Below are 11,306 nucleotides of genomic sequence, written 5' to 3'. Positions count from 1 at the left end.
GTTGATGTGATTTTATCATCATTAACATTTTTATCTATTAAATTTGAGATTCTGACATATTAATGAAACCAATGCATTTCAGAGGGACAACGTGTAAAATCTTGTTAAAATTAAGATGATTTATTTTGACAATAAAATCAATCAAGATGATTTTATATACCTTATTTATTTTCATATGAATGATTAGCATTGCATTTGAAAAAATTATAAGGACAATCATATATTTACAAAAAGTAACTAATTAATGTACTTTAAGCACATAAATTCTTCAACTCATTCCACATTGAAGGAGAGAAACAATTTTGTGATGAAACTGGATTAACTATAAATGGTTGATAAAGTTCCTCCTTGAAATGGACAAAGGAAAAAGAGTGGGTGGTGAAAATGAAGGGGGGCGGCTATTGAGTCAAACAACTTGACTTTTTGTATGATTGGGAATGGGATGCATTGAACAGTGCATATTTTCTTATTCTTCTACGTGGCTTCTTTATCAGTTGCTAATAAATGTAAGTCCCACCTACTTGGATTGGTTGATGTATGACCCAGGGATATAGGGTGGATGTACCTTGACATAGTGAAAGTCAATTTGTGATTATGAGTTTATGACCACAACATGTGTCACATGTCTTTCTTCTTCCTTTTAATTTCAATTTCAATGTATAGTTAATAACTTAATAGATAATGGATTTGGTATTGTAACTACTTTGACATAGTTACGGATTTCAATTAACGGCTGATATTATTTAGATGTATTATGTAATTTTGACTGTTTGATCTCAAATCAACGATTAAGATTAAAGATAGCGTTAAACTGCGTGAATGATTACATTATTACAACTGTTTATCTAAATTCATAGATAATGCCCTTAATTAGGCCCATACATAATGCTAAGAATAGAAAAACATACATACATCAACATCATATAAATAACTTAGTAGACAAACATACACTAATTAAAACTCGTCATGTATCAATATCACCACATAAGTCCACTTTGTTACTCTTTGGTAAAAAATAAAGCACTTTGTTACACACCATGAAGAAAAGCATAACTATGGAACATTATTTTGGCCATTTTCCACATAGGATGATGGCATGCTATGAACAATTTATCTTACAAATTATATTTCTCTGAAGCCATTTTAATGCCAGAATAATTTAATCTATGTACACACTTAATCAAATTCAACAATCCATCCCTTCTTATCTTCAATACTACCAGTTTGTAATCCTAAAATGGTATTGTACAGCTCTTCACAAATGCTTCCAGACCCTGTTTTATAGTCCACCCTGCATATATATAAACAACATTTCATCAAAATTTGGACTAATATACTACACTCTAATACCTATTCCATCTGGTGTGTGTATCTAAGTATATATGTTTCCAATCTATTAGTATTAATTTACCTTCTATTCCGGTATGTGATGCTCCCTACAGGGGCAACACCAACGGCAGTTCCTGTACAGAAAACTTCGTCCGCCTCAGTCAATTCATCCACGGCAACAACACGCTCTTCCACCTGAACCGATTTGGTCTTAATCAATAAACACATTTGAAAGAGAAAAATAATATATAGACACAAAGATGTAACACAGTAACAGTAATACATTACCTGATAACCTAAATCACTGGCAATTTCAATGACACTCTTTCTGGTGATTCCGGAAAGTATTGTTCCATTGATAGCAGGTGTTGAGATGATTTTTCCCTAAGAAATTGTAATCCAAGTTAGACTGACCAGTTGCAAGCCAATTTCGCCGATAATTTAAAAATGATTTGAATAATACCTTGGCAATAAAAATGTTACAAGAAGAGACCTCCTCGAGATTTTTCTTATTGTCCGAATCAAGGTATAATACATCCGAAAATCCTCTGCTCTTGGCTATACTTTGAGCCATCAAGACCTACATACATGTCAAGACAATTAGTGCTATGAATTATAAATGTATTTATATAATATTTGTATGATTTGAATGAAGGTTTGAAATATATACCGGTGCATAATTGGAAATAGTTTTGACACTTCCAGTGCCACGGCGAGAAGCACGGTCAAAATCCTCTTCCACATACAAGTTGAGTGGCGCCGAACCTTCCTGAAAAGTTAAATTAAAAGAGAATCCAAATTGGTGTTAATAAACTAAACCCTCCTCCGGCTGCAATGTGAACTAAATAAAGTGTGAGACACATTGAGTGAGTGAGTGACCTTGAAATAGTTGCGAACGGGGGAAGCATATATGAGGAATGTATATTCAGGTGCTGGAGCCAAACCAAGAACCGGACCACTTCCGATGAGTAGAGGCCTAAGGTACAACGATCCTTTTCCCGGTGGAGGAACCTGATTTCAATGCAACGCAATGCAATGAATGATCACTCACTTCAACTATAGTCTATACATTAATTAATTGGTCTAAAGTGACAAATTAATTTATAATCTTACTTACCCAGCGCTTATTTGCTAGAGCGGTTTGCTTCAAGGCATCAACAAATTGATCAATGGAAGGCGCTGTCATACACATTCTTTCGGCGCCAATCTTCATGCGAATTGCATTTTCTTCTGGACGGAATAGCATCAGCTTCCCATTTTCTTTTCTGTATGCTTTTGTTCCTTCGAATAATCCCTATAAGTTCATTTTTATTTCAACAATCATCAGTTATGTCAAAACAAAATCAACTTTGTGTAACCTGCATTTTGTATGGATTTAAATGATACATTACTACTACTCCTTCTCTTTAACAGAGCCGTTTACAAAGTCTAAAATAAGTTGAATCAAATTGTTAATAATGTATCTTGATCCAAACTAATGTGTTGAAAATTTTCAATAGTTAACTTGGTCGAATATTAGAATTATTTTAAAAAAACTCGAACCCAGCGAGTGTGGGTGTGAGTTTCATTTTCACACCCGAACAACATTTGGGTTTGAGTGACACCCCCAAACTCACATCCATGGGCACCCATTGCCATCCCTAATCATTTGAGGTGCTCTTAATATTCATAGTTCTTTTGTGTGAGTTTTGCATTTACCTCCCCAGGAACGGTACCACAACTATCACGTGGTAAATGATTAAATAATTCAAGTATCATCACTTGTACACGTGTTTATTATTTATTTTTTTTGGTTTTCACATGTTGATCACTCCCTCCGGTCCTAATTATAAGAAAACATTCAATTTTTAGATACATTCAAAATTTGATGTATGTAGACAATTACATAGACTAAATACATCAAATTTTCAATGCATCTAAAAAGTGAATCTCTTCTTATGATTAAGATCTTGTACAAAGGAACGTGTTCTAATTTTCCTGAGATGGGTCATTATTTATTTATAAATTTTATCCTATCTTTGTCATTATTTTTTGGTGTTATCCTGATATGGGTCATGTTTGTTTGTGTTCATCTACAACTGTAGCTTCTACAAAATGATTTTTGCATCTTTAAAAAGTATAACATTTAACAAAAAAAAAAAAAAAACTACTAAAACTAATAGTTTGACATTAGTCACACCATACCATACCATACCTGTCCATAATTTAGGACCCCCGCAGAAGGGCTAAGCTCTATGTTACCATATCGATTGAGTTGTCCATGTCCAAAATTTTGGCCCACACAACATTTTGTTACATACATGTAATCGGTTGGCATCAATCCAAAACCAAGGCTGTCCCAATCCACATTAGCGTACTCATCTTCATCACTAGTGTTGTTAGAAAAAAGAACATTGAGTTAATTGAAATATTGTTACTGTTACGTGGTCCGATAACGGAAACCTGATAACAGGTGAACCCAACGGATCGTGGAGAGGCTCTGATACCATCTTAGAAATAAGTATTGGGCCTAACCCAACCTTACAAAACCGGCCTGTAAGGTGAGAATTGCCTCTAGTATATAAACACTTAGTCAGGTCATCTCTCAACTGATGTAAGACTCTTAACACAAGATAGTATATTATTATTAAGTTACCTGTAAGTTGAGTCTGGAATTGGAAGAGGAGATGGTTGAGATGTATAGCCATTGTATGCTCCAATCTGTTTTCATATGATTATGTGTTAATTAAGACCATAAACTCTATTAACTATTAAGTCCCAACAAAAAATTTAATAGTGATATTGCAACGCTAATTATGTGACGGCCAGAGAATCTGACCATCACATAAAATGTCAGATAAAACTTGAATGCATTAAAATGTCCACAGACACTTTTAAAACCGTTGTCTATTGTTGTAGCAACGGTTTTTCATGGATAAGCAAAACTAACAAAGTGTGAGAAAGTGAAATGTTGATCACCTTAAAGGAAGATAGATAACCAGGTTGAAGAAGAATTTTCTTTATACTGGGAAAGTTGAATGTTCTTTGAATCATTTTGATCGATCCTTGATCTAGTGTGGAAAATCCGTTGGTTGAAAACAGAGTATAACTGTGATGTTTGTGTGTTTTGAAAATATTATGAAACAAAGTAGAAGCTTAAAATAATGAATATATTGGAAGGGATAAGCAAGATATGGAAAGTAGACAAGGCCAGCTCTGCACTAATCTGCATATATCTATTGAGGTAGTTACGTAGCCATTAGTATTATTTATATCCTTTGCTTTTTTTTTTTTTTGCAACACATCACATGAAAGGATGAATTTATATTAAGATCGAGGCCACTAATTATGTAATTTTGTCCAAAATCAATGTTAAAGTTATTAAATCTTTATATGAAAACAAATATGTAAATTTGAATAAACATTGGACTAATAAGGGGAAATAAAACCAAACATTGTATCAAGATGGGGAAGTCAACACATGTTAAGTTGGAAAATCAAAACAAACAATTTCACACAAGATAAAGATGTCATGGATAAGAAAACTGAAACGAAAAATAAAAAATAACCGGTTTTTTTAACAACAAAATAATAAATTTGTATTGGAACTTTTATATTTTATATTAAATATATACTTTTTTTAATAAATAATTATTGTTTTTCAATTAAAAGTTACTACTTTTGATTGTTTAATATATGCAATATTGTGCTTAAAAAACATAAAAACATGTGCAAAACCCATAAAATAAAAATGAAAAAACCATCAACAGTGATGATTTTGGATTAAAATTGATCTTAAATCACACTTTAAGCATTCCGTTAAAAGAAATTTTTTATTCAAAAAATTAAACACTTCAATTTTCAATGCATTGACTTTACGCATTTTCATAAAAATTCTATAAAAAAACTTACTATTTAAGGTCTTAAAGAGTGTCCGGGGGCACTATTTAGCATTTGTCTTTTTTTATTAACTCTCTAGTTTTAAGGAAAACAAAATCCCCAATAATTTAGAGTTCAGCCATAAAATACATAAAATTTAGTCAAAAATTATTTCTACCAAAAATTGAATTCGAATTCTCCTAAATGATTGTTAAATCAATGAATCAAAGAAAATAGTGGGGGTTGTGCGGCTGCTAATGTGTCTTTAATGAATACTACAAAATATAGGTGAAAAATTAGAGTTGAGCATATTTATATAAAAAAAAAATGTTTAAAACATTCATACTTCCTTTAAAAAAAAACATTCATACTTTTTATCAAAAGAAAAAATCATACTTAAAATAAATAGGTAAAATATGATATCTGTTTTTCTTTTTGACAAAATGTAAAATATAATATCTATTTTTATTAGTATATATGCAAACTAAAAAAAATTGATAATAAACGGCAAATGTAGGATAAATTAGCGGTTCAAGACTTCAAGTATATCTATTTTTATTAATTCTTTAAAAGGTAAATATAATTACTTCTGTTATTTTTTGCTTTAAATTAGAGCATAATTCCTTCACTCTCAAATTTTTTCATAAAAATTGTTAAATAATTTCGCTATTAGCATTACTATATATGTAGTTTGTTAGACAATATTCTTTTTGTCAACATTTTTTTTGCTAGCGCTCTTTTTTTTTTTGACAGATTTGTTAGCACTCATTTAAAAATAGTTTCTGCGTCAACAAAAATAAAAAAATAAAAATAGTTTCTATTTTATTTTTAAGTAATATAAATTCGCATTTTTCCTTTTAAAAATAATAAAACGTGATAAGGTTGTTTGATTTAAAAATGAGAATTTGCCACCTACCACTTTGGGGATAGATAGATGAGAAACATGAATACAAAGGAAGCCCATCTCGATCATAGTTGGCACTTGTCAGTCCATATCCAAAAAGATCCATTGTTAATCCACGTCAATCCACATCTTTTTACCCTTCAGATCATATTAATGTCTTACGTTTCTCAAATTTATTGGGAGTTTTTTGACATTATTCAATTTGGAAAAAATGTCATTATTTTCCTTTTTTTTTTTGTTAGGTAGCGTAGTGCTAGAAATTTCACCCTTAAGATAGATAAGTGGAATGTCTAAGATTCGATCTCGGCCTCTAAAACACGATATTCATACCAACTGAGTTAAACTCACGAGTTTTATTTTTCCTTCTTTTATGTGAAACTATTTGAATCTGCCTCTATACATTAAAATATATAAAAATGCATTAGGAGACGTGTTTCTGGCCGTGTATTTTATTTACTCAAAATATACTTGTGGAAATGTGATTCCAATAAACTCCCGCAAGTTGTCGTCATAGAGACGGATCGAAATTTTCTCTTCCCACCTAAATGAAAGCTATTCTGAATTTTATTTTTAAACAGTAAAGCAAGTATAATATATATCTTTGAATATATATTCCAGCTTCACAAATCAATAGATTTTTTTTTTACCTAAACCCCTTTACAGACATTGTCAAGGAATAAGCCCAAATAGGTAGGGTACATCTTGAAATTTTCTCTTCCCACCCCCTGTGTTTCTTTTCTATTTTTTTTTCATTTTTGCCCTTGTATAAAAACTTCAGAAACGCTTTTTTTTTTGAAGTTTTTCTAGTTCAAATTCAAAAAAAATTCAAATAATATGTTACGAAATTCAAGGGCAAAAATGAAAACCACGGGAGGTGGGAAGAGAAAATTTCATACTTCTTAGCCTCATTGTTAAGCCTGATATCTAATAATTTGTTTTAATGGCCCAATGTAAAGCCTGCTATCAACACTATAGATCATTCACCAATAAAAAAACACAATTTTGTTGAAGAGACAAAGTGTTTTTTTTTTAAAAAAAATTCATCAACTGATTTATAATAAGTGGAGAATTCACCCCTTGATAAGAATTACAAGAGAAAAATTTCGATTTCAAATATCAACTTCTTCTATTCTGCATATATAATATGATATTCCTACCAACTGATTTATATTTACGAGGACACTAAAAAGTAACTTTTTTATAGTGAACTTCGGAATTTTCTTAATTCAATTGTTAACCGCATTAATGTTAATACTTATTATGCATGAGTCTGATTTGAATTTGGTATTTCTCACTTAGCTAAACTAGTATATATGACTCAGGCGAAAAACAAAGGATAATATCTGCCTACATCTCATAATCACAATTCACAAACAATTGCCCATAGCCTACATCTCGTACTCAAACTTACCAACTCAAAAAGCACATGAATATATATATTTTTTTGCCAGGATTAAGAATTGTGCTTAGTATCATACTCAAGGCCAAAAGCCAAACATTTTTTTTTTTAAACAAAAGCCAAACATTTTCAATATACTCTTCAGAATTTCATATGATGATATATAATAGGTGAGACTTACACTACCTCTTGATAATTTGGAAATATTTATCCAATAATTAATAAAAACAAATTATATAAGAATATTTGAAACGGTATTAAAAAAATTAATATATCACCAAACTCAAGCCGAGCCGGACAGAGGCGGCGACGCGCGCATGTGTGATATTTAGCATGGTGTGCCCTATTTTCAAAAATAGGTACCCCTTGGGGCATACCCCAGGTAGTGACCTTCTAGTATAAAAACACTACTCATGTGTGTGTTCCAACCAATGTGGAACTAATTGAACCTTTTTTCAGTTCACACATAGTTCTTCATTTGTGTTGATATTTCTTTCAAGTTTTCTATCAAGTACTTGCTAGTTGCATTGACTTGTCCCTGTTTTATTCGATGAAGGAATTAGAGAATGATTCCAAAAAGAGAAAGGAACCAGATACTAACTGATGAACGACAATAATACACTAAATTGGTTACGTAAAATACAATCAAAATCAATCCTAACTACAATTCCAAATGCAGACAAAAGTGATGTCTTTGTTAACATAGACTATTGTGTAAAAAAGATAAGAAAAAGAGTGGACTTGGAAAAAGCCTAACATATAGAGCATAAACCCATATTCCCACCAGTGGACACTGGCCTTAAAGGCCGGAAGTGGAACATAATACATATATCAAAATTACAAATTTGGATTCTATGCTATGATGATTTCACGCAATTAGTTTATTAGTGATATTAGATTGAGATTAGATGATTCAAATTTTAATATAAATTTTGGTTTCGATTGTTGAAGTTTTTTAAAGTCTCACATTATTCAGATTTTCAGGCTGTTAAGTGTATAAATGTATTTAGATACTCACCATTCGAGCTAGTTTTTACGATAAGCAAATCATTTAACATTGTGTCAGAATTGATCCAAACTCATTTAACATGATATCAGAGCTGGATTAAGGATTGAAATGTGAGAATTGAGCTCAGGCCCACGCTAGACGTAAGGTTGATCCAAGCTCATTTAACATGGGAAATTTTTTTTTCTACCCCAACAATCTTCCATCTACCCCAACACAAATTTTTTAATGACGAAAATGCCCTCCTATATAAAGTAAAACCGTAAAAAAAAATTGATTTTCCACTCACATCTCAAAAAAGTGTTCTGGTGTTGTGAAAGAGGAATTTGAGAGAGTAAGTACCCGGAACACTTGTTTTCAAGTGTTCCGGTATTAAAATTTCTCATCTGTTTCGCTTGTTATTGTTTGCATACCGGAATACTCAAACCCAAGTGTTCCGGTATGCATTTTTAAACTATATTTGCATTTTTTTATTAATGAATGTTGTTTTCTATTTTCAGTGGCGCGTATCAGAGGACGCGATGGTAGAATTAGGCGTTCCGAAGATCTCGGACGTGAAGAGTTTCTACGGCGCCAGGCGGAGGAGCATCAGCAGGAGGAGGAGCTTGTGCCGGAGGTGCCACCTGTGGTGCAGCCTGTGGTGTGGCCTGGAGGACTGATTGATACTAGTCTTCTGACACGGTATCATGAGCACGTTGCTCGTCATGTATGGTTTGGCGAGGTAATCAATTTTTATTTATAGTTTTAATTAAAGTTCAATGAAATGTATAGCAGTAGGATGTATCTTATGATCAATGTTATGAAAAAATTCACTTAATGTTTTGGGAAAGAATCTCAGGTCAAAAATTATGAAAAAATTCACTTAATGTTTTGGTAACACTCGTAACCTAGTATTATTTATAAATAGCTATTGCATTTGTTTTGTTCACTTACTTGCTGCCTTATTGCATTTGTTTTGTTTTGTTTACTTAATTACTACGCTATTCTCTGGTTTCTGTCACCCATAATATGACCAAAAAAGTTGTAATTGTGATAAACTTATTTACAATCCTTTTCATATAATGTAGGAACGTCATGGACCAAGAATTGAATTAAAGATAGCATCTCTCGGTGGCAAACTGGCCGAATGGGTTCCTGATCAACATCCACGATATGTTGAAGGTTGGATGACTGCATCTGGGTTGAGATCACTTGAGCGGACCAGTTTGAACAAGGTCGATCCGAATCTTATATCCGCATTTGTTGAGAGATGGCACCTTGAGACATCGTCATTTCACATGCCATTCGGTGAAATGACAATTACACTAGATGATGTTGCCTGTTTGTTGCATATTCCGATTAGGGGTGACTTTTACACACCGTCATCGTTCACAGAGGAAGAAGCTGCAGCACTTGCAGCTGAATTGTTGGGTGTCAGTCTTCAGTGTGCGGCCAGAGAGACAAGAAAGCAGCGAGGTGGATATTTTTCTCAACAATGGCTATTTGATAACTACATAAGGCAGTGTGAAGTTGAGAATTATGATTGTGCTGCTAGGTCGTATTTGTTGTTGTTGGTCGGCTGTACCATTTGCACTGACAAGAGTTTTACACGCGTGGATGCAAAATATCTACCGATGTTTAGGGTTTTGTCTACATGTGGTAGATTTGCTTGGGGTGCAATTGCCTTGGTTGAATTATATGACACCTTGAATGATGCTTCTATCTTTACCACAAAGGGGCTCGCTGGGTATGCGACACTTTTACAGGTATTTAATATCTGTTTCATTTTTCAGCTACTATTTTCTTGATAATTTTCATTTCATGTTTTATGTAACAATTTAGTAATTATTATTCTTAATTATTTTCATTTCATGAGTATGTTATGTGTGTTGCTGCTATATGTAACTGTCCGTAAAAAGTGATGCATTATTATTTTTCAGCTTATTGAAATAATGAAAATTTTGGTTGTAACAGTGTTGGATTCACGAGTATTTCCCTACCCTTGGAAGGCGGGCTGAGTCTGGTATTGACTGTGATATTCCTGGTGCGAGTTTACCTCGAGCTAGGCGGTGGAGGTATAGGCAAGGGAATGTGAAGCTTCCTGCTTATCGACCAGTACTGGATGCATTGACCCCGGATGACGTGATATGGCGTCCGTTTCAAGACCATAGAGCTGCACTTCCTTTTGACCTGGTGAGTATGTATAGTGGATATCTGCGTGGCTGCACTGTAGTTCGTTACTTGCCTGAGAGATGTATTAGGCAGTTTGGCTACGTTCAGTATATACCACCACCACCACCTCCAGCTCCTGCCATTGATGTTATTGATAGTGACTGGATCGGTTATGACATCGCTGTTGATCGGATCGTTCAGCCGACACGTCCAGCGACATATGCTGCTGAGGCTGCAGCTGATTACTTGCCGTGGTACTATATGGTATCACATCCTATAGTATGTCGCCCTGTTGATGGACCACAGCCAGTTCCACAGTATATGGCACCACAAGATGATCCGATGGAAGCAGATGCACCAGCTCCAGCAGAAGATGACCTCCAACGCGAACGAAGATGGAGAGGTATGATTGGTTCCGCGTTGGAGAGGTTTGTCTCGCATTTAAATATCGACAGAGATGAAGAGGGATTTGAAGATCTTTTTTTAGCACTGGATGTGGCTCGTGGTGAACATCCATGACCTTTTTTTTTTCCGTGTTGTATTATTAATTTGGATGATTTTCTTGTGTGTGATTTTCTTGTATTATTAGCACTAGTGATTTGGCATTTTAACAAACAGGGATATTACTTTGCATGCCATTGACATTTGTTGCTTCTTGC

The 11,306-nt window shown here is 33.5% G+C and overlaps 2 protein-coding genes across 2 annotated transcripts; one reads left to right on the top strand and one right to left on the bottom strand.

The window, feature by feature from the left end:
• Nucleotides 1-969: 969 nt before the first annotated feature.
• Nucleotides 970-4,815, bottom strand: LOC123894257 (branched-chain-amino-acid aminotransferase 2, chloroplastic-like). Its single transcript, XM_045944208.1, has 10 exons — nt 4,288-4,815; nt 3,965-4,029; nt 3,524-3,698; nt 2,447-2,623; nt 2,209-2,340; nt 2,000-2,098; nt 1,793-1,909; nt 1,618-1,713; nt 1,412-1,524; nt 970-1,291 (listed from the first exon to the last, which is right to left on the bottom strand). Exons 1-10 carry the CDS (start codon nt 4,360-4,362, stop codon nt 1,177-1,179), a joined length of 1,164 nt encoding a protein of 387 aa, XP_045800164.1. The 5' UTR covers nt 4,363-4,815; the 3' UTR covers nt 970-1,176.
• A 2,134-nt stretch (nt 4,816-6,949) lies between these two features.
• LOC123895763 (protein MAIN-LIKE 1-like) lies at nt 6,950-11,166 on the top strand. The gene is made up of 4 exons (XM_045946253.1): nt 6,950-6,965; nt 8,997-9,217; nt 9,564-10,241; nt 10,450-11,166. The coding sequence occupies exons 1-4, from the start codon at nt 6,950-6,952 to the stop codon at nt 11,164-11,166; spliced, it is 1,632 nt and encodes a 543-aa protein (XP_045802209.1).
• The last annotated feature ends 140 nt before the right edge of the window (nt 11,167-11,306 follow it).

This window comes from Trifolium pratense, linkage group LG7, assembly GCF_020283565.1.
Source record: "Trifolium pratense cultivar HEN17-A07 linkage group LG7, ARS_RC_1.1, whole genome shotgun sequence".
NCBI classification, from domain to species: Eukaryota; Viridiplantae; Streptophyta; class Magnoliopsida; order Fabales; family Fabaceae; genus Trifolium; species Trifolium pratense.
Note: the sequence above shows the minus strand (reverse complement) of the source record. Positions and strands in the feature narration are given on the sequence as shown.

Bases quoted from the DNA above. Each gene is read 5' to 3' on its own strand.
- LOC123895763 (XM_045946253.1), top strand. The intron at 9,218-9,563 runs GTAATCAATTTT...CATATAATGTAG, and splicing joins GTCATGTATGGTTTGGCGAG to GAACGTCATGGACCAAGAAT. The intron at 10,242-10,449 runs GTATTTAATATC...TGGTTGTAACAG, and splicing joins GGTATGCGACACTTTTACAG to TGTTGGATTCACGAGTATTT.
- LOC123894257 (XM_045944208.1), bottom strand. From the start codon at position 4,362: ATGATTCAAAGAACATTCAACTTTCCCAGTATAAAGAAAATTCTTCTT. The intron at 4,030-4,287 runs GTGATCAACATT...ATATGAAAACAG, and splicing joins GTTATCTATCTTCCTTTAAG to ATTGGAGCATACAATGGCTA. The intron at 1,714-1,792 runs GTATTATTCAAA...ACAATTTCTTAG, and splicing joins GTAACATTTTTATTGCCAAG to GGAAAAATCATCTCAACACC.